Genomic DNA, 24,102 nt, shown 5'->3' on the forward strand with positions numbered 1-24,102 from the left:
TAGACAAAATATATTTGAAACGATCTTCAAGACAGTGAACATCGGGCAACAAAAGGCGGTGTTCCTGAGAGAGGGACAACTAGTGAAGTAAACCCTAGGACTTCCCCAGATTACTACTGTGAGAGCCTCTCCAAGCTTTGATGCAGGAAAGTGGAGCTCAGCAAGCGTCCTGAATTGAGGATATGGAGCTCAGACTCTCAGAAGATTCTTAGGGCAGAGTAACAGAGGAGAGACAGCTGCACAGAAAAAGAATATCTGTATCTGCCGATTATCCCCTTCAAATATAGCTGACCCACAGTCTGGGAACCTGCAGGTACAGTGGGGCTGACTGTACTACACCATTTTATACTAGAGACTGAGCATCTGCAGACTTTGGTGTTGGCGAAGAGGGTGGGTGGGGAGTCCTAGAACCAATCCCCCACAGACACAGAGGGATAACTGTATTCAGGAGAGTACTGATTAACACAGACATGTAAAAATTGCCCAAGGCTTAAGAAAAGAATCATCTGCAGGTCCCAGAGGGAACAGGGCAGTGTTTACATACAGTCAGGTACAATGCCTGTTCCCACCAGCCAGACTGGAAAGCCACGTTGTCGTGGAGCACCGGGTGGGCTACTCAGAGGTACTGACACTTTTGTTTCAGAAATGGGGGATAAACAGCCCTTGACTAAATGAGCCCTTGTCCCATCTAACAAATCTTAAAAGCAAGATCTAAAAGGACCAAACTCTAGTGTAACAAAATTTCACAACAAAGTAATTTGACTGAATTCCAGAACAAAGTTCAAGAATACTTACAGGAACACAAAAATATCCAATACTCAGCAATGTAAAATACACAATGTCTGGCATCCAAACAAAGATTCAGGTTGAATCCCTATTCCAAATGGAGGGCAGAGCCTTCATTGCTAGGTAAGATCTAGCTGGGGCTCTCCTTTCATTGATTTTGTGTGGAATATGGTAAGCAAACCCTTAAAATGTGGTCTTTTATGATTCATAAAAATTATTTTCAATGATTTCTTTAATTACTGTTTCTATTTCAAGTACTGATATTACAGTCTCTCTTCAGAAATAAATTAGAATTCTCTAGCTAAAAAGGATTAAAAATACAGATTCTGGACACCAGTCTTAGAATATCTGATTTAATAGGGTGGGACTCAGGAATCTGTTTTCTGTTTCATTTTTATTTTGTTTTACAAATTTGTTTTGTTCTGTTGCAATCCTAGATTTGGGGAATATTGCTCAACAACACTCAGCATGTTAAGATTCTCTTCAATATTTTCAATCCGGATTGAATTGTTTCAAATTTGTTTTCCTGAAATTCCTTAATTCACCCTTAAAAATTTAATTTCATCTCATCTTTTGGCCTCAAACTGTGATCCATTCATTTTAAAGTTTTCTCTTCTTACAGGTTTATGATTCCATGACAGAGCTGCCAGCCATGTGTTTATCCTTCCCTGAAGAAGTTGTTGTGACCTTATATTTTCACAGGGTTTTTGTTTTCCCTTAACCTTCAAAATGAAGCCCCCTTTCTTCTGTTACTTACTATTTTAATACGTATTTTCTGATTACATTTAGTTAACCTGAAAGGAGATAAAATGTATCCAGTCCTGACATTTGGCAATATACATGTGTGGACTGCTTTTGACTCTGCCCTGGAGAAAGGAAAGGCTACCCACTCCAGTATTCTGGCCTGGAGAATTTCATGGACTGTATACTCCATGAGGTCACAAAGAGTTGGACATGACTGAGTAACTTTCACTTTCACTTTCATGAATATTAGCTGATTTATACTAACTTTTCCTCTGACATTGAACAAAGCTGGGTTTTAAGTAGAGACATCACTACTAATGTTACTAAGTCTTAAGCTTGGTCTGTTAGTAAGCTGACTGGTTGAACAACTGTTAGTCACACCTCTTGCCACATCCTACTACTAGGGAATAAACTTCTAGGATCCTAGGAATCAGTACTTGAGTAAGGATGGCTGTACAAAGTGTTCCTTGTTCTAACACAACCTCGAGTCCTTCCTCAAGATTCTGCTGCTGACATACCAAGATTTCAGGATTAGAGTGTTACTCTTTTAAGACTCTGGTCCAGGCATGGACACAATAAAAGTTTCTATAGTCATATTCTTCCTCAGCACATCTAACAATGTGGAGAATATTCAAAAGAGAACACTTTACTTTGAAAAAGAGAGAAGGAAGGAAGGAAGGCGAGAGAAAAGGAAGCAAAGGGAAAATACACACACACACACATCCCTCCCCTCACATTGTGCTTACAGGCTTGGGAGCAAATGTAACAAAACCAGCCAGTATTTACCTTCCTTAGTAGTTGAACTGCCTTTCTGAGCTCTCCTTTGGCAAAGCAGATCTTGCCCATGTTATAAAGTGTTTCAGCCACTTTTTCACTACAGTCACCATAGCTGATGACCTGAGATCTCAATGAAGCCTTTAGCAGTCTATAAGCCTCCTAGGGGATTAAAAAAAATACATACATTTAATTCGCCTGGCAATTCTGAAGGAGCATGCTGGTTGTATTGTTCTCTACAGGAGGCATCCTACCCCACAATGGCACAACCCACCAGGATCAGTCAGTCGGGTGTGATATGTCATCTAGGTAATGTTTCCATTACCTAGAAGAGTTGAGGTTCCAAGCTTATAATTAATTATAGTAGTTAATTCACATGGACAATGTTATTTCATCTCTATGACTACCCTACAACAGAGAAATGTTATTATACTCTTTTTTAGATGTAGGAATGGAAACTAATAAAGGCAAAGGATCTTGCTTGAGCTCACACAGCCTACAGTCAGCAGTGTCAAGATTCAAACCAGCCAGTCTGAATTCCATAGCCCTTGCTCTTTTTTTTTTTTTTTAAATGGGGACAATTTTAAAGTCTTTATTGAATTTGTTACAATATTGTTTCTGTTTTATGTTTTGGTTTTTTGGCCACAAGGCATGTGGGATCTTTGCTCCCTGATGAGGGATCGATCTGGCACCCCCTGAAATAGAATGAGAAGTCTTAACCACTGGACCACCAGGAAGTCCCAAGCCCTTGCTCTTTTTTATTTTTAATGACTTTTAAAGAAAGTTTTCAAACCTTCGGAAAACCTGAAAGAATAGTAGAATAAATACACAAAATATTTTCACCCAGATTCACCAACTGGCAATTATTTTGCAACATTTGCTTTATTGCACTCTCTTTAAAAAATTATGTGTGTGTGTATATGTGTGTAATAGACAACATTTTATATAGTCAATACATATATAAATATACACACACATATATTTTTGTTGAAAATAAATTGTACTCAATATACTAAGATAAAATAGTGTCAACAATTCCATTTTAAAAGGAGCTTTTTCTCCTGTTCTCAAGCCTGAGATACTCTCAGCCTGGAAGATGGCAGTTCTGGCTAGTGGATCTTGTTTATTTTTTATCAGTGGCAGATTAAACTTCTATTTGAAAAAAAAAATTTATTTTTCAAGGGAACATAATTCCTAAATCTTCTGAGTTTCTGTGATGGTCCTCTAGAACAGGCTGAGGGTCTCATCTCAGGCTTGAAGGGTGGAAGAAAAAGCTCCTTTTAAAATGGAATTATCCCTGATGGTCTAGTAGCTAGGATTCCTGGTTTTCATCCAGGCTACCCACGTTCAATTCCTGGGCAGGGAACTAAGGTCTCTCTTCAGGACTGCTCACTGCTGTCTCCCTGAGATCAGTTTCTTTGGGGCCTCGGTTTCAGGTGGCAGTAGTGGTAAAGAACCCACCTGCCAATGCAGGAGAGGTAGGAGACCCTGGGTCAGGAAGATCCCCTGGAGGAAGGCATGGCAACCCACTCCAGTATTCTTGCCTGGAGAATCCCATGGACAGAGAAGCCTGGTGGGCTACAGTCCATAGGGTTGCAAAGAGTCAGACACTGAAGTCGAACTGAAGTGACTTAGCACATACGCACATCCCACGGGAAGTGTGTTATGAAATTCAGCAAAGTAATTCAAGTTATTGAGCACCTACTATGTACCAGTTACCGTTTCAGGCACTGAGGACACAGCAGTAAACAAAACAAAAACCCTTGCCCTCGTCGAGCTAATTTCCTAGTAGTAAAGGTGATCTGTCCACAGTCCTGCCTGTAGTTTAGATTCAGAGCCACCTGGCTGGCATGCAAATGCTTCTGTATCTCTCTCTAGGAGATTTGTACATGTGGTTAGAAGCAGAGAGCTGTTAGGCATTGATATTGGTGTCTTATCACAAAGTCATGATGTTCACTGTATCAGAACCTAACAAGAATAAGCTATGAGATTCTGACCAAGTGCCTTCACACCATGGAAACTAAATTAAAATATTAGATACACCTGTGGCTTTGCTAGCTCACGTTAATCTTCCAAACCAACAGAAAATCCCAAGGCCATTGTAAAAATAATAGAAAACATTGCAAATCGTCACCATGTTTTTTGCCTCTATGAGTGGCAATTAATAGAACTAAAGAAAATGTCATCATTTATAAAAATGTTCAAGTGTGAAATAAAAGAAGCTTTTTCTTCATTCCTTGAAAAAAACAAAAACAAAAAAAAACTTTCCTATTATGTGCCTAGCACCCTATTCATAAACTGGTTGTCACATGGCCAACAAGATCATGTCAGATCTATACTGTTTCTTCACATGCCTGACAAAGAATAAAGAGTTGACTTGGTCAGATCAAAGTCATGTGGTATCTCATGACAAATAGAGGTCTTCATCGCCTTCATGCTAAACTCAGTATATTAAGTTCAGGTCCAAAGTTTTTGAGTAAGAGTTTAGACTCATCGGACTTCTAAGTAAAAAGGTCAGTGATCAAAAGCTTCTTTTGACGGCTATAACTCTTTTTAATGTGAAAAAAAAAGTTTGGTCAATAAGGAGCTGAAGACCAGAAACTGAGAAGGAAATAATATATCAAGAGTTAAAAAAAAAAACAAAACACTTAGCTATATCTAAAGATGAAAGCCCATTTTGACTTAAAATATTAAATTTACAGGACTAGAGATTATATGTGTCCTGGATTTGAAGGGGCTCATATTTCAAGATACAGGAAAAATACTTAAAAAAAAAAACTAATATTGCAACATGCACCAGCCTTATTTTTTTCCTGGCTAATATTGCAAGCTGCACCAGCCCTATTTTTATTCCTGGGATTACCTGAGCCCCTCTGAGCTTCCGTTTCTGAATGTTGTTGCTCAGTCACTCTGTCATGTCTGACTGTTTGAAACCCCATGAACTGCAGCATGCCAGGCTTCCCTATCCTTCACCATCTCCTGGAGTTTGCTCAAACTCACTTCCATTAAGTCGATGATGCCATGCAACCATCTTGTCCTCTGTTATCTTCTCCGCCTACTGCCTTCAAGCTTTCCAGCATCAAGGTCTTTTCTAATGTCAGTTCTTCACATCAGGTAGCCAAAGTAAAGGAGCTTCAGCTTCAGCATCAGTCCTTTCAGTGAATATTCAGGACTGATTTCCTTTAGGACTGACTGGTTTGATCTCCTTGTAGTCCAAGGGACTCTCAAGAGTGTTCGTCAACACCACAGTTCAAAAGCATCAACTCTTCAGCACTCAGCTTTCCTTATGGTCCAACTCTCACATCCATACATGACTACTGGAAAAACCATAGCTTTGACCTGACGGACCTTTGTTGACAAAGTAATGTCTCTGCTTTTTAATAAGCTGTCTAGGTTGGTCATAGCTTTTCTTCCAAGGAGCAAGTGTCTTTTAAATTCATGGCTGCAGTCACCATCTGCAGTGATTTTGGAGCCCAAGAAAATAAATCTGTCACTGTTTCCATTGTTTGCCCATCTATTTGCCATGAAATGATGGGATGGGGTGCCATAATCTTAGTTTTGTGAATGTTGAGTTTTAAGCCAGCTTTTTCACTCTCCTTTTTCACTTTCATCAAGAGGCTCTTTAGTTCCTCTTCGCTTTCTTCCATAAGAGTGGTGTCAACTGCATATCTGAGGTTATTGATGTTTCTCCTGGCAATCTTGATTCCAGCTTATGTTTCATCCAGCCTAGCATTTCACATGATGTACTCTGTATAGAAGTTAAATAAGAAGGGTGACAATATACAGCTTTGACGTACACCTTTCCCAATTGGGAATTAGTCTGTTGTTCCATGTCCAGTTCTAATGGCTGCTTCTTGGCTAGCATACAATTTTATCAGGAGGCAGGTAAGGTAGTCTGATATTCTCATCTCTTGAAGAATTTCTACCGTTTGTTGTGTATCAAAGGCTTTAGCGTAGTCAGTGAAGCAGAAGTAGATGTTTTTCTGGAATTCTCTTCCTTTTTCTATGATCCAACAGATGTTGGCAATTTGATCTCTGGTTCCTCTGCCTTTTCTAAATCCAGCTTGAACATCTGGAAGTTCTCAGTTCATGTAATGTTGAAGCATCGCTTTGAGAATTTTGAGCATTACTTTGTTAGAGTGTGGGCTTCCCTAGTGGCTCAGACGGTAAAGCATCTGCCTGCAAAGGGGGAGACCTGGTCAATCCCTGGGTTGGGAAGATCCCCTGGAGAAGGAAATGGCAACCCACTCCAGTACTCTTGCCTGGAGAATTCCATGGACTGAGGAGCCTGGTAAGCTACAGTCCATGGGGTCGCAAAGAGTTGGACATGACTGAGTGACTTCACTTCACTTTCACTTTGTTAGCGTGTGCTGCTGCTGCTGATGCTAAGTCGCTTCAGTCGTGTCCAACCCTGTGCAACCCCATAGATGGTAGCCCACCAGGCTCCCCCATCCCTGGGATTCTCCAGGCAAGAACACTGGAGTGGGTTGCCATTGTTAGCATGTGAAATGAGTGCAATTGTGCAGTAGTTTGAACATTCTTTGGCATTGACTTTCTTTGAGATTGGAATGAAAACTGACCTTTTCCAGTCCTGTGGCCACTGCTAAGTTTTCAAAATTTGCTGGCATATTGGGTGCCAACAGCATCATCTTTTAGGATTTCAAATAGTTCAGCTGGAATTCCATTACCTCCACTAGCTTTGTTTGTAGTGATGCTTCCTAAGGCCCACTTGATTTTGCACTCCAGGAAATCTGGCTCTAGGTGAGTGATCACACCATCATGCTTATCTGTGTCATTAAGATCTTTTTTGTATAGTTCTTCTGTGTATTCTTGCCACCTCTTCTTAATATCTTCTGCTGTGTTAGGTCCATACCATTTCTGTTCTTTATTGTGCCCATCTTTGCAACAAAGGTCCGTCTAGTCAAGGCTATGGTTTTTCCTGTGGTCATGTATGGATGTGAGAGTTGGACTGTGAAGAAGGCTGAGCGCCGAAGAATTGATGCTTTTGAACTGTGGTGTTGGAGAAGACTCTTGAGAGTCCCTTGGACTGCAAGGAGATCCAACCACTCCATTCTGAAGGAGATCGGCCCTGGGATTTCTTTGGAGGGAATGATGCTGAAGCTGAAACTCCAGTACTTTGGCCACCTCATGCGAAGAGTTGACTCACTGGAAAAGACTGTGATGCTGGGAGGGATTGGGGGCAGGAGGAGAAGGGGACGACAGAGGATGAGATGGCTGGATGGCATCACTGACTCGATGGACGTGAGTCTCAGTGAACTCCGGGAGTTGGTGAGGGACAGGGAGGCCTGGCGTGCTGCGATTCATGGGGTCGCAAAGAGTCGGACACGACTGAGCGACTGATCTGATCTGATCTGATTGCATGAAATATTCCCTTGGTATCTCTAATTTTCTTGAAGAGATCTCTAGTCTTTCCCATTCTATTGTTTTCCTCTATTTCTTTGCACTGTTCACTTAGGAAGGCTTTCTTATCTCTCCTTTCTATTCTTTGGAACTCTGCATTCAGATGGGTATATCTTTCCTTTTCTCCTTTGCCTTTCACTTCTCTTCTTTTCTCAGCAAACTTTAAGGCCTCCTCAGACAGCCATTTTGCCTTTTTGCATTTCTTTTTCTTGGGGATGGTTTTGATCACCACCAAACATCCGTACAATGTTATGAACTTCCATCCATAGTTCTTCAGACACTGTGTCTATCAGATCTAATCCCCTGATCTATTTGTCACTTCCACTGTATAATCATAAGAGATTTGATTTAGGTCATACCTGAATGGCCTAGTAGTTTTCCCTAGAAGAAGTGAAAGTCACTCAGTCGTGTCTGACTCTTTGCAACCCCATGGGCTAAACAGTCCATGGAATTCTCCAGGCCATAATACTAGAGTAGGTTTCCATGCCCTTCTCCAGGGGATTTTCCCAACCCAGGGATTGAATGCAGGTCTCCAGATTGCAGATGGATTCTTTACCAGCTGAGCCACCAGAGAAGCCCAGTGGTTTTCCATACTTTCTTCAATTTAAGTCTGAATTTTGCAATAAGGAGTCATGATCTGAGCCACTGTCAGCTCCCAGTCTTGTTTTTGCTGACTGTATAGAGCTTCTCCATCTTTGGCTGCAAAGAATATTATCAATCTGATTTTGATATTGACCATCTGGTGATGTCCATGTAGAGAGTCATCTCTTGTGTTGTTGGAAGAGGGTGTTTGCTATGACCAGTGCGTTCTCTTGGCAAAACTCTGTTAGCCTTTGCCCTGCTTTGTTTGTACTCCAAGGCCAAATTTGCCTATTACTCCAGGTGTTTCTTGACTTCCTACTTTTGCATTCTAGTCCCCTATGATGAAAAGGACATCTTTTTTTGGTGTTAGTTCTAGAAGGTCTCATAGGTCTCCATCAGTTCAGTTCAGTCATGTCCGACTCTTTGCAACCCCACGGACCACAGCATGCCAAGCCTCCCTGTCCATCACCAACTCCCAGAGTTTACCCAGACTCATGTCTATCAAGTCGGTGATGCCATCCAACCATCTCATCCTCTGTCACTCCCTTCCCCTCCCTCCCTCAATCTTTCCCAGCATCAGGGTCTTTCCAAATGAGTCAACTCTTTGCCTCAGGTGGCCAAAGTATTGGAGTTTGTTTCAACATCAGTCCTTCCAATGAACACTCAGGACTGATCTCCTTTAGGATGGACTGGTTGGACCTCCTTGCAGTCCAAGGGAGTCTCAAGAGTCTTTTCCAACACGACCATTCAAAAGCATCAATTCTTCGGTGCTCAGCTCAGTAGGTCTTCATATAGAACCATTCAACTTCAGCTTCTTCAGCATTAGTGGTTGGGGCATAGACTTGGATTACTGTGATATTGAATGGTTTGCCTTGGAAACAGAGATCATTCCTGTCATTTTTGAGACTGCACCCAAGTACTGCCTTTCAGACTCTTGTTGCCTATGAAGGCTACTCCATTTCTTCCAAATCGATTCTTGCCCACAGTAGTAGATATAATGGTCATCTGAATTAAATTCATCTGTTCTGGTCCATTTTAGTTCACGGAGTCCTAAAATGTCAGTGTTCACTCTTGCCATCTCCTGTTTGACAACTGCCAATTTACCTTGATTCATGGATCTAACATTCCAGGTTCCTATGCAATATTGTTCTTTACAGCATCGGACTTTCTGAATTATGAAATGAAAAAGGTTGCCTCCATCTAACAAACAATCTAGCAATTACATTTGTGAGTTGATAATATTTACCCGCTTTTCCCCATTTTGAACAAGCCATTTGCAAAATTCTTCAACAGTTGTCAGTGTTTCATAATCCTCTGGGCCTAATGTTGTTTGATATGCAGTGATGCTTTTCATAAAATACAGCCCAACAGCATCTGCATAAAAGGGAAACAATTATTTAAGGCAATATGCTAACCTTTACAAGTGTCTAATTTCAACTTTGGCTCAATCAATTAGACAGCCCATAGCTGTCCTCTTTCCAGGACTCATAAAAGCTTCAAACAGTCTGAGATACAGTTTGATGGCATCAGATGAAGTTCTAATTTTATTTTTTGATGAAATGCATGGATTTTCTGTAGGAAAAGAAAGCTTATGTCTGAACAGTCTTATTCTAAGACCTAAAATAACCACAAATTAAACTCTCCTGTGCAATGGAAGACTATATTTTTATTTAAAGTCTTACAGAGATTGCCATTTGTTGGGGTTCCTGTTGAGAGTATGTGTGTGGAGAGAGTGAGTTTTGATTTTAAAAGAATTTTAAATTTACAGTTGTTATTGTTTAAAATTTTACTTCCAATGATGTCTTTTATTCCAAACATAATAGATATTTTTGTAATCAATCTACAAAATGCAGAGAAGCAAAAAGAAAATGAAAATTATCTCCATATACATCACTTGGGAACAGGCACTAACATTTTTTAGCCACTGTATTTAGGTATAAACTGTATAACACACATTCACCCATTGTAATTATACAGTCTGTAATAGTTATGTAACCATGATACATGATGTGATCACACAATAGGTAGTCTTTTCAAGCTGATTCTTTCATGTAGCATGCTGTTTTGAGGTTCATCCATGTTGTTGTATGAGTTAGTACTTCACTCCTTTTTCTAAATGAGTATTTTTCTATCATATGGATATATGACATTTGTTTACACATTCACAAGCTGACGAATATTTGTGTATGTGAATATAATCTATTGTATTTCCCTCCATACTTATCAGTTCCAATTCCATTCCTTTCTGTGGATGACTTACCATCTGCTGTCATTTTCTTTCAGCCTGAGGGTTTCCTTTAGTGTTTCTTTTATGACAAGGCTGCTACCAATAAATCCTGATTTTTTTACCCAGAAATGTCTTTATCTCACCTTTATTTCTGAAGGATAGTTTTGTGGGATGTACAATTCTTGGCTGAATTTTACTGCAGTATTTCCCACTGCCTTCTAGCCTTAATTTATCTGATGAAAAATCAACCATTAATCATATTACTGTTCTCCTGTAAATAGTTGTTTTTCCATTGCTGCTTTTAAGATTTTCTTTTTGTCATTCAAAAATTTGACTACATGTGCAACTGTGGTTTTATTTGTGCTTACCTTACTTGGCATTGAGACTTTCAGATCTGTGGATAACATTTTTATCAAATTTGGGAACTTCGGGGCCATGATTTCTCTAGATGATTTTCTGCCTTCTTTTTCCTCTCCTTATGGAGCTCCCACTATGTGAGTGTATACCCCTGCTGTTGTCACACAGATATCTGATGCTCTCATTTCTCTTCAGTATTGCCTATTCTATCTTGCTATTCTTTTAATTGGATCATCTCTAGTGACCTGCTTTTGAGCTACCTCTATCTTTTCTGGGCTTCCCTGGTAGCTCAGAGGTTAAAGCCTCTGCCTGCAGTGTGGGAGACCTGGGTTCAACCCCTGGGTTGGGAAGATTCCCCTGGAAAAGGAAATGGCAACCCACTCCAGTATTCTTGCCTGGAGAATCCCATGGATGGAGGAGCCTGGCGGGCTACAGTCCATGGGGTCGCAAAGAGTAGGACACGACTGAGCGACTGAACTGAACTGAACTATCTTTTCTGCTATCTCAAAGCTGATGTTGAGACCATTAACACATTTTTTATAAGTTACTATATCTTAAAACTCCAGAATTTCCATTTTAGCTAGTTTTTTTTAAAGCAGTTTATATTTCTCTATAAAAATATAAAGATTTCATATTTACTAAATAATTTTCAAAATTATTTCTTTTAATTCTTTGAACTATTTCCTTTAATTCTTTCAACATATTTATGATAGCTGCTTTGAAGTCTTTGCTAAATCCAACATCTAGCCCACTTAAGAGTCAATTTCTATTGATTGCTCTTTTTCTGAGTCATGGGCTTCTGCCTCTCTGTATTCTTCTCTTTTTGTTGTTGTTGATAACGCTACACTTTAGACAATCAGAGGAGTAATCACAGATTCTGATACATCTTTGTGGGGTTCTGTTTATTGGGTAAACTATACAACCTGTCTCCCCATCGTGTTGGGAGGCTAATGTCTTTGCTATGGTGTTATCTGTGTGTGCTTGGTTTTTATTTTTGATTAATAAACCTTTTAGAGCAGTTTTACATTCACAGAAAAATTAGGTGGAAGATAGAGATTTCCAGTATAATTTTCTCCCCAAATAAGCACTTATTATGGTTAATTTTACTGTGATATTGAATGGTTTGCCTTGGAAATGAACAGAGATCATTCTGTCGTTTTTGAGATTGCATCCAAGTACTGCATTTTGGACTCTTTTGTTGACCATGATGGCCACTCCATTTCTTCTGAGGGATTCCTGCCCACAGTAGTAGATATAATGGTCATCTGAGTTAAATTCACCCATTCCAGTCCATTTCAGTTGGCTGATTCCTAGAATGTCGACATTCACTCTTGCCATCTCTTGTTTGACCACTTCCAATTTGCCTTGATTCATGGACCTGACACTCCAGGTTCCTATGCAATATTGCTCTTTACAGCATCAGACCTTGCTTCTATCACCAGTGACATCCACAGCTGGGTATTGTTTTTGCTTTGGCTCCATCCCTTCATTCTTTCTGGAGTTATTTCTCCACTGATCTCCAGTAGCATATTGGGCACCTACTGACCTGGGGAATTTCTCTTTCAGTATCCTATCATTTTACCTTTTCATACTGTTCATGGGGTTCTCAGGCAAGAATACTGAAGTGGTTTGTCATTCCCTTCTCCAGTGGACCAATGGAATTCCAGTTGAGCTCTTCCAAATCCTGAAAGATGATCCTGTGAAAGTGCTGCACTCAATATGCCAGCAAATTTGGAAAACTCAGCAGTGGCTACAGGACTGGAAAAGGTCAGTTTTCATTCTAATCCCAAAGAAAGGCAATGTCAAAGAATGCTCAAACTACCGCACAATTGCACTCATCTCACATGCTAGTAAAGTAATGCTCAAAATTCTCCAAGTCAGGCTTCAGCAATATGTGAACCGTGAACTTCCTGATGTTCAAGCTGGTTTCAGAAAAGGGAGAGGAACCAGAGATCAAATTGCCAACATCCGCTGGATCATGGAAAAAGCAAAAGAGTTCCAGAAAAACATCTATTTCTGCTTTATGACTATGCCAAAGCCTTTGACTGTGTGGATCACAATAAACTGTGGAAAATTCTGAAAGAGATGGGAATACCAGACCACCTGATCTGCCTCTTGAGAAATCTGTACGCAGGTCAGGAAGCAACAGTTAGAACTGGACATGGAACAACAGACGGGTTCCAAATTGGAAAAGGAGTATGTCAAGGCTGTATATTGTCACCCTGCTTATTTAACCTATATGCAGAGTACATCATGAGAAATGCTGGACTGGAAGAAGCACAAGCTGGAATCAAGAATGCCGGGAGAATATCAATAACCTCAGATATGCAGATGACACCACCCTTATGACAGAAAGTGAAGAGGAACTAAAAAGCCTCTTGATGAAGGTGAAAGTGGAGAGTGAAAAAGTTGGCTTAAAGCTCAACATTAAGAAAACGAAGATCATGGCATCTGGTCCCACCACTTCATGGGAAACAGATGGGGAAACAGTGGAAACAGTGTCAGACTTTAATTTTTTGGGCTCCAAAATCACTGCGGATGGTGACTGCAGCCATGAAATTAAAAGACGCTTACTCCTTGGAAGGAAAGTTATGACCAACCTAGACAGCATATTCAAAAGCAGAGACATTACTTTGCCAACAAAGTTCTGTCTAGTCAAGGCTATGGTTTTTCCAGTGGTCATGTATGGATGTGAGAGTTGGACTGTGAAGAAGGCTGAGCGCCGAAGAATTGATGCTTTTGAACTGTGGTGTTGGAGAAGACTCTTGAGAGTCCCTTGGACTGCAAGGAGATCCAACCAGTCCATTCTGAAGGAGATCAGCCCTGGGATTTCTTTGGAAGGAAAGATGCTAAAGCTGAAACTCCAGTACTTTGGCCACCTCATGCGAAGAGTTGACTCATTGGAAAAGACTGTGATGCTGGGAGGGATTGGGGGCAGGAGGAGAAGGGGAAGACAGAGGATGAGATGGCTGGATGGCATCACTGACTCGATGGACGTGAGTCTGAGTGAACTCCGGGAGTTGGTGAGGAACAGGGAGGCCTGGCGTGCTGCGATTCATGGGGTCGCAAAAAGTCGGACACGACTGAGCGACTGATCTGATCTGATCTGATCTGATGGTTAATTTTATGTGTCAACTTGACTGGGCTAAGGGATCCCAGATAAGCTGGTAAATAATAATTTCTGGTGTGTCTGTGAAGGTATTTCTGGAAGACACTAGCATCTAAATCAGTACAGTAAATAAAGAGCTACCCTTATTAACATGGGCTTCCCTGGTAACTCAGCTGGTAAAGTATCCACCTGCAATGCAGGAGACTCCAGTTTGACTCCTGGGTTGGGAAGATCTGCTGGAGAAGGGATAGGCTACCCACTCCAGTATTCTTGGGCTTACCTGGTGGCTCAGCTAGTAAAGAAGCCACCTGCAATGAGGGAGACCTGGGTTTGATCCATGGGTTGGGAAGATCCCCTGGAGAAGGGAATGACTACCCATTTCAGTATTCTGGCCTGGAGAATTCCATCAACTATACAGTCCATGGGGTCACAAAGTGTTGGACATGACTGAGCGACTTTCACTTTTACTTATCAACACAGACAAGAATTATCAAATCTATTGTTCAGCTTAGTTCAGACACTCAGTCGTGTCCGACTCCTTGCGACCCCATGAACCCCAGTACGCCAGGCCTCCCATTCCATCACCAACTCCCAGAGTCCACCCAAACCTATGTCCATTGTGTCGGTGATGCCATCCAACCATCTCATCCTCTGTCATCCCCTTCTCCTCCTGACCTCAATCTTTCCCAGCATCAGAGTCTTTTCAAATGAGTCAGCTCTTCACATCAGGTGGCCAAAGGATTGGAGTTTCAGCTTCAAAATCAGTCCCGCCAATGAACACCCAGGACTGATCTCCTTTAGGATGGACTGGTTGGATCTTCTTGCAGTCCAAGGGACTCTCAAGAGTCTTCTCCAACACCACACTTCAAAAGCATCAATTCTTTGGCACTCAGCTTTCTTTATAGTCCAACTCTCACATCCATACATGACCACTGGAAAAACCATAGCTTTGACTAGATGGACTTTTGTTGGCAAAGTAATGTCTCTGCTTTTGAATATGCTGTCTAGGTTGGTCATAACTTTCCTTCCAAGGAGCAAGCGTCTTTTAATTTCATGGCTGCAGTCACCATCTGCAGTGATTTTGGAGCCCAGCAAAATAAAGTCAGCCACTGTTTCCCCACCTATTTGCCATGAAGTGATGGGGCCAGATGCCATGATCTTAATTTTCTGAATGTTGAGCTTTAAGCCAACTTTTTCACTCTCCTCTTTCACTTTCATCAAGAGGCTCTTTAGTTCTTCTTCACTTTCTGCCATAAGGGTGGTGTCATCTGCATATCTGAAGTTATTGATATTTCTCCCCACAATCTTGATTCCAACTTGTGCTTCCTCCAGCCCAGCGTTTCTCATGATGTACTCTGCATATAAGTTAAATTAGCAGGGTGACAGTATACAGCCTTGACGTACTCCTTTTCCTATTTGGAACCAGTCTGTTCCATGTCCAGTTCTAACCGATGCTTCTTGTCTCAGGAGGCAGGTCAGGTGGTCTGGTATTCCCATCTCTTTAAGAATTTTCCACAGTTTGCTGTGATTCACACAGTCAAAGGCTTTAGCATAGTCAATAAAGCAGAAGTAGATGTTTTTCTGGAACTCTCTTGCTTTTTTGATGATCCAGCCATGCTTCAGCAATATGTGAATCGTGAACTTCCTGATGTTCAAGCTGGTTTCAGAAAAGGGAGAGGAACCAGAGATCAAATTGCCAACATCCATTGGATCATGGAAAAAGCAAGAGAGTTCCAGAAAAACATCTATTTCTGCTTTATTGACTATGCCAAAGCCTTTGACTGTGTGGATCACAATAAACTGTGGAAAATTCTGAAAGAGATGGGAATACCACACCACCTGACCTGCCTCTTGAGAAATCTGTATGCAGGTCGGAAGCAACAGTTAGAACTGGACGTGGAACAACAGACTGGTTGCAAATAGGAAAAGGAGTATGTCAAGGCTGTATATTGTCACCCTGCTTATTTAACCTATATGCAGAGTACATCATGAGAAATGCTGGACTGGAAGAAGCACAAGCTGGAATCAAGATTGCCGGGAGGAATATCAATAACCTCAGATATGCAGATGACACCATCCTTAAGGCAGAAATTGAAGAGGAACTAAAAAGCCTCTTGATGAAAGTGAAAGTGGAGAGTGAAAAAGTTGGCTTAAAGCTCAACATTAAGAAAACGAAGATCATGGCATCTGGTCCCACCACTTCATGGGAAACAGATGGGGAAACAGTGGAAACAGTGTCAGACTTTAATTTTTTGGGCTCCAAAATCACTGCGGATGGTGACTGCAGCCATGAAATTAAAAGACGCTTACTCCTTGGAAGGAAAGTTATGACCAACCTAGATAGCATATTCAAAAGCAGAGACATTACTTTGCCAACAAAGTTCTGTCTAGTCAAGGCTATGGTTTTTCCAGTGGTCATGTATGAATGTGAGAGTTGGACTGTGAAGAAGGCTGAGCGCCGAAGAATTGATGCTTTTGAACTGTGGTGTTGGAGAAGACTCTTGAGAGTCCCTTGGACTGCAAGGAGATCCAACCAGTCCATTCTGAAGGAGATCAGCCCTGGGATTTCTTTGGAAGGAAAGATGCTAAAGCTGAAACTCCAGTACTTTGGCCACCTCATGCGAAGAGTTGACTCATTGGAAAAGACTGTGATGCTGGGAGGGATTGGGGGCAGGAGGAGAAGGGCATGACAGAGGATGAGATGGCTGGATGGCATCACTGACTCGATGGACGTGAGTCTTAGTGAACTCTGGGAGTTGGTGAGGGACAGGGAGGCCTGGCGTGCTGTGATTCATGGGGTCTCAAAGAGTCGGACAAGACTGAGTGACTGACCTGAACTGAACTGAGCAGATGTTGGCAATTTGATCTCTGGTTCCTCTGTTTTTTTCTAAAACCAGCTTGATACCTCACATCCAAGGTAATAGAAACCCAAGTAAGACGGTAGGTGCTGAGAGAGGGCATCAGATGGCAGACAGACTGAAACCACAATCACAGACAACTAGCCAATCTGATCACGTGGACCACAGCCTTGTATAGCTCAGTGAAACTAAGGCATGCCATGTGGGGCCACCCAAGATGGATGGGTCACAGTGGAGAGGTCTGACAGAATGTGGTCCACTAGAGAAGGGAATGGCAAACCACTTCAGTATTCTTGCCTTGAGAACCCCATGAAGAGTATGAAAAGGCAAAAAGATAGGACATTGAGAGATGAACTCCCCAGGTCAGTAGGTGCGCAATATGCTACTGGAGATCAGTGGAGAAATAACTCCAGAAAGAATGAAGGGATGGAGCCAAAGCAAAAACAACACCAGTTGTGGATGGGACTGGTGATAGAAGCAAGGTCTGATGCTGTAAAGAGCAATATTGCATAGGAACCTGGAATGTTAGGTCCATGAATTAAGGCAAATTGGAAGTGGTCAAACAGGAGATGGCAAGAGTGAACATCGACATTCTAGGAATCAGCGAACTAAGATGGACTGGAATGGGTGAATTTAACTCAAATGACCATTATATCTACTACTGTGGGCAGGAATTCCTTAGAAGAAATGGAGAAGCCATCATAGTCAAGAAAAGAGTCTGCAATGCAGTACTTGAATGCAATCTCAAAACGGACAGAATGATCTCTGTTCATTTCCAAGGCAAACCATTCATTATCACGGTAATCAAATCTATTGAGGGTCTGAATACAATCAAAAAGGGCAAAGGGTGAGTCTCACTTTCTTTTCTTGAACTGTGAAATCCATCTACTCCAGCCCTTTGAGCCTTTCATTTCCAAGACTTACATCAGAGGTCCCCACATCCCCCAGTTCTCAGGTCTTTGTCCTCATATTGGGATTTACACCATTAGCTCCCCTGGTTGTCAGGCCTTCAAACTCAGACTAAATTATGCCATCAGCTTTCCTGGCTCTTCAGCTTATACATGGCAGATTGTGGTACTTCTCATCCTCTGTAACTACATATGAGCCAGTTTCTATAATAAAGCTCCTCTTATATACCTCTGTCTATATGTACTGCTGGTTATGCTTCTCTGGAGAACCTAACATTGATTTTGGTACCAGGAGTGGGCTCAATACCATGGACTCCACTCACCAAGGACAACTAGATCATGGCCACTGCTGAGTGCCCAGGATGCCAGGACAGAGTGATACGATGTGCGTACATGGTCAGTCATGTCTGACTCTTTGCAACGCCATGGTCTGTAGCAAGCCAGGCTCCTCTGTCCATGAAACTTTCCAGGCAAGAATACTGGAGTGGGTTGTCATTTCCTTCTCCAGGAGATCTTCTTGACCCAGGGATCAAAGCCACATCTCTGCACTGGCAGGTGGATTCTTTACTGCTGCACCACCTGGAACCAATGCTGAATGCCCAAAATGCACCATTTCCCAGGTGACCAGTCATTTACCTGGTAGCAGGCTGGTTACTTTGAACTACTCCCATCAGGGAAGGGCCAGTGTTTTGTCCTTACTGAAACAGACCCTTACTCTGGATGCAGATTTGCATTTCCTGCATTCAGTGCTTCTGCCAAAACTACCATCTGGGGACTTAGAGAATGCCTTATTCACCATCATGATATTCCACACAATATTGCTTCATATCAAGGAAATCATTTCACAGCAAAGGAATCACTTCACAGCAAAGGAAGTCCATGGCAATGGACCCAGGCTCGTGGAATTCACTACTTTAGCATAGTTAGTGAAAGTCACTCAGTTGTATCTGATTCTTTGTGACCCCATGGATTATACAGCCCATGGAATTATCCAGGCCAGAATACTGGAGTGGGTAGCCATTCCCTTCTCCAGGGGATCTTCCCAATCCAGGGATCGAACCCAGGTCTCCCACATTGCTGGTGGATTCTTTACCAGCTGAGCTACAAGGGAAGCCCAAGAACACTGGAGTGGGTAGCCTATCCCTTCTCCAGCAGATCTTCCCAACCCAGGCATCTAACCAGTGTCTCTTGCATTGCAGCTGGATTCTTTACCAACTGAGCCTTCAGGGAAGCCCTTAGGATGGTTGCCCACCATCCTAAAGCAGCTAGCTTGATAAAATAGTGGGATGTCTTTTGAAGACTCTGTTACAGTGTCAGCTAGGTGGCAATACTTTGCAAGGTTGGGTCAAGCTTCTCCAGAAGGCTGTATATTCTTTGAATCAGCATCCAGTATATGGTGCTGTTTCTCCAATAGTCAGGATTCACAGATCTAGGAATCAAGGGATTGAAATGTGAGTACCATCACTCATCTTTATCCCTATGACCCACTAACAAAATTTTTGCTTCCTTTTACCATAACTGTGTGTTCTGCTGGTCTAAAGGTCTTAGTTCTAGAGAGATGAATGCATTAGGAGATACAATGATTCCACTGAACTGGAAGTTGAGACCGCCTCCTGGTTATTTGGGTTCCTCATGCCTTTGAATCAAAAGACAGGGAAAGGAGTTATTGTGCTGACTGGGGTCATTGCTCCTGATCCCTCAGGGGAAACGAGTACTACTCCACAGTGGAGGTCAGGAGAGTCTGTCTGGAATACACCAGGTCCCTTAGGGCTTCTCTTAGTAGTACTGTGCCCTGTGATTAAGATCAATGAAAAACTACAACATCCTAATCCAGGCCAGAAGGTTTGGGCCACTTTACTAAATAAAGAATCATTACCAGCTGAGGTGCTTCTTGAAGACAAAAGGGATATAGATTGGGTAGTAGAAAAAGATAGTTATAAATACCAGCCATGACCACACAGTTACAGAAATGAGGACTGTAATTGTAATGAGAATTTCCTCCTTATTTTATAAATACATTTGTGTATGTGTGTGTATATACATATTCATATTAAGCAAATATCTTTGTTTTATTATTTTATTTTCTTATCATGTAACATAAGATGTATTAGCTTTATATCAGCCTTTAAGGATCATCAAATGTACATCATAGCTTTCCAGTTATGTGATACCACAAGGCTAGTCAACATCCTGGAGGACTTCACCTCCTCTTCTGGGGAAGGGATTAGTGTCTTTTCAGTTGTAACCAGGAGAGCTGTATCATGTCAGGTAGAATGATGACCTTGTTATTGTCTTCATTTGAGGATTAAGGAGATGTGTATAGATATCAAGTTGATGAGGAGTGGATTTATGATGGTGACTTTTGTGTCAGCTTGACTGGGCTTAAGGATGCCCAAACAGCTGGCAGAAAATTATTTCTGAGTGTGTCTGTGAGGGTGTCTCCAGGAGAGATGAGCATCTGAATCAGTCGACTGAGTAAAGAAGTTCCACCCTCTCCAGTATGGATAGACATCGCCCAGTCCTTGAGGGTCCAGATAGACCAATAACAGACACCCTCCCCACACGCCAAAAAAAGGCAGCAGAAGGGTGTATTCTCTATTTTGAGCTGAGAAATCCATCTTCTGCCCTTGGACATCACATAGTTGTTTCAGATTCTCAGTCTGATAATTTCAGTGGCTCAGATGGTAAAGAGTCTCCCTGCAGTGCGGGAGATCCAGGTTCGATCCTTTGGTCGGGAAGATCCCCTGGAGAAGGAAATGGCAACCTACTCCAGTATTCTTGCCTGGAAAATCCATGGGCAGAGGAGCCTGGCAGTACAGTCCATGGGTTGCAAAGAGTTGGACACAACTGAGCCACTTCATTTTCCATTTCTAAATAAGTAAGATACTGATGCTTGTTCTGTCTCTTTAAATTATGGTCTTTGACTTTTAATATGCCTTATATTTCTTCCTGATAGTTGGGCATGATGTATTGTATAAAAGGAACTGCTCCAAAGAGGCCTTTAGTAATGTGGTAGTAAGGTGTTGGGGGAAGGGAAGCATTGTATAATCCTGTGATTTGGTGAGCCCATGCCTCTGGACTGTGAACTCTTCAAGTAATCCTCAGTTCCCCTCTCCCTCAGATGGGATAGCATGGAAGAGGCTAAAGTTGGGTATCTCCATCTTCTCAGGTTGGTTAGGCTCCAGGAAAAAAAAAAAACAACAACAATATTTATGGTCTACTTAAAAAAAAAGTTTCTCTTGAAGGCAGGCCTTGTTAAGCAGAATGCTCTGGTATATTTTTTAAATGGCCATTTTCTGCCCCTCCCTGCTGCAAGCAAGGGGTATTTTTCTCCAATATTCACTTTGAAAAACCTGATAAAGTTCCTGGAGATAAAAATATAAAGTGTGGGGGATCCCCTATGATTGAGTAACCTTGAAATTTTTAACTCTCCTAATTTTTAATTAAAAATTTAAAAATTTTGCCCACACTGAGCTTCCAGAAATTCATCAACTACAGTTCAGGTTTTCTTAACCCCAGTACTGCTTCCTGTCAAGATGGTGATCTGTTCTGGTAAACTGTGATTCTCTGTATTCACCTGTTTCTCCAGTTTCAGAGGCATCAGTTGACTTGTGACCCATGACCTTACTTCTCTGACAGATCAAAGAAGAGTTAGTGATTTTTCAGTGTGATCAGCTTCTATATTGTTAGAATGGATTGATGATTTCCAAGTTCCTACACAGTGGACCGAATACTGAAAGTCTTTGCTCAGGTTTCAATGCTTACTTTAATTTTTAGTCTGGGCTCCTGGGGGTGACCCCTGTGTCTGCCCAGCTAGTGTTGACCCACTGACTTGGGAAGAGGTTGTGCTCAAATGCCTCCAGATGCTATGTCTTTCATCCTCTGTTGAGCGATCTGTATGCAGATTGGGGAGTGCGTTCAAAAGCTCTACCACATTTCAAGTCTCCTTTGGTTGCTTTTTGCTGGACCCTCCAGTGTCCCCTGCATGTGTATGTGGTTTCCCAGATGGCCAGAGATGTTGGAAGAGCTTATTTAGCCTTTTTATGGCTCTCTCATTTCAAGGTTCTTTCAGTTAAAATTGATGACTGGCCTGCTACTGACACCAACCAGTACAGCATATTCAGGCTAACAATTACCAGGCATTCCCCAATTCATTTCCTACTATGCTGGCCACTTTTATCTGATAAATCTGTAGGCTTTTATCCCATGCTTTAAACGAGTCACTAGCCTCCTCTGCCAGCAAAGGTGCTGGTTTTCTCGGCTAGCCTCATGTTGATAAAATTGTGTTCTTCAAGGACTGAGCTGGGGCTGTGGATGGGTGGGAGCAGCCCCAGGCAAGACGCCAAAAAGACTCACTCTTTACCTAAAGCTCTAACAGATTTGAGAATGACCTGCAATTTGTTATCTGCTTGTCTATTTACAGTGTCCTGAAATGGGTACTTTTTTAATCATTTTATTCAGTTTGTGTGTGTGTGTGTGTGTGTGTGTATGCTATGTATGTTAAGAGATTATACGAACTCTTCACAAAGCCACAGCCAGAAGTCTCTACCTCTGTTTATATTTTGATGCAGTTTTTCTTACTCTGCAGTTCATTTTTCATCTTTATATAAATATAACTATAGGGCTTACCTCCTAGCTCAGTTGGTAAATAATCTGCCTGCAATGCAGGAGACCTGGGTTCAGTTCCTGGGTCCAGAAGATCCCCTGGAGAAGGAAATGGCAACCCACTCCCGTATTCTTGCCTGGAAAATCCCATGGACAGAGGAGCCTGACAGGCTAAAGTCCATGGGGTTGCAAAGAGTCAGACACTACTTAGCAACTAAACCATCACATTTGCTTTCTGTGTCCTAAAAGTGCAAGTTGTTTTTTCCTTAATGCTTTTTTAATATTTATTAGTTTATTTTTGACTGTACTGGCCCTTTGTTGCTGTGTGTGGGCTTTTCTCTAGTTGCAGCAAGCAGGGAATATTCTTGAGTTGTGGTGTGTGGGCTTCCCATTTCAGTGGCTTCTCTCCTTGTGGCAGAGCACACCATCTAGGTTTGCAGGCTTAGTAGTTGTGGCCTACGGACTCTGGAGCAATGGCTCAGTAGTTGTGGCTCATCGGTTTAGTTGCCTTGTGGCCTGTGGGATCTTCTCAGAGCAGGGATCAAACCTGTGTTCCCTGCATTGGGAGATGGATTCTTAACCACTGGACCACTAGGGAAGTCCCTTAATGCTGCTTTCTAAAAATTAACCTTTTCTTTATTTGTAAAATCTAGCCCTTTTATTTAATTTTGGTCATACTTTGATAATTGCAAGATCTCAGTCCCCTGACCAGGGACTGATTCCAGGCCATGGCAGTGAAAACCTGGGATCCTAACCACTGGTCAACTGTAGCCCTTTTAAATACTACAAAATTCTATATAACTAACATACCAAATTTTCCTTATAATATTTCACAGTTACAAATAGTGCCAGAGTGAAATCCTTATACATGTTTCCTTTTCAATTTTATTATATATATCAAATTGGTCCCTTAATTTCAAATCAGATTGATTATATTCTTTGCAGCCCAAGATGGAGAAGCTCTATACAGTCAGCAAAACAAGACCGGGAGCTGACTGTGGCTCAGATCATGAACTCCTTATTGCCAAATTCAGACTTAAATTGAAGAAAGTACGGAAAACCACTAGACCATTCAGGTATGACCTTAATCAAATCCCTTACAATTATATAGTAGAAGTGACAAACAGATTCAAGGGATGAGATCTGATAGACACAGTGTCTGAAGAACTATGGATGGAGGTTCATAACATTGTACAGGAAGCAGTAGTCAAAACCATCACCAAGAAAAAGAAATACAAAAAGGAAAAACAGTTGTCTGAGGAGACCTTACAAATAGCTGTGAAAAGAAGAGAAGCTAAAGGCCAAGGAGAAAAGGAAAGATATACCCATTTGAATGCAGAGTTTCAAAGAAGAGGAAGGAGAGATAAGAAAGCCTTCCTCAGTGATCAATGCTAAGAAATAGAGGGGAAAAAAAGAATGGGAAAGACTACAGATCTCTTCAAGAAAATTAAGAGATACCAAGGGAACACTTCACGCAAAGATAGGCACAATAAAGGACAGAAATGGTATGTACCTAACAGAAGCAAAAGATATTAAGAAGAGGTGGCAAGAATACACAGAATAACTATACAAAAAAGATCTTCATGACCCAGATAATCACAATGGTGTAATGAATCACCTAGAGCCAGACATTCTGGAATAAGAAGTCTAGTGGGCCTTAGGAAGCATTACTATGAACAAAGCTAGTGGAGGTGATAGAATATTTCAAATCCTAAAAGATGATGCTGTGAA

The 24,102-nt window shown here is 41.6% G+C and overlaps 1 protein-coding gene across 2 annotated transcripts in view; it reads right to left on the reverse strand.

The window, feature by feature from the left end:
* The window catches only part of TTC23L (tetratricopeptide repeat domain 23 like), a 66,409-nt gene that overhangs the window by 10,601 nt on the left and 31,706 nt on the right, over positions 1-24,102 (reverse strand). For both annotated transcript variants that reach the window (XM_059878900.1, XM_024981510.2), the window contains exons 9-10: positions 9,554-9,681; positions 2,317-2,466 (exon numbers count right to left, since the gene is read on the reverse strand). In XM_059878900.1, the coding sequence (XP_059734883.1) occupies positions 2,317-2,466; positions 9,554-9,681 (278 nt within the window). The remainder of the gene's footprint in view (positions 1-2,316; positions 2,467-9,553; positions 9,682-24,102) is intronic.

The sequence above is a fragment of the Bos taurus genome, chromosome 20 (assembly GCF_002263795.3).
Source record: "Bos taurus isolate L1 Dominette 01449 registration number 42190680 breed Hereford chromosome 20, ARS-UCD2.0, whole genome shotgun sequence".
In the NCBI taxonomy this organism is placed as follows: domain Eukaryota; kingdom Metazoa; phylum Chordata; class Mammalia; order Artiodactyla; family Bovidae; genus Bos; species Bos taurus.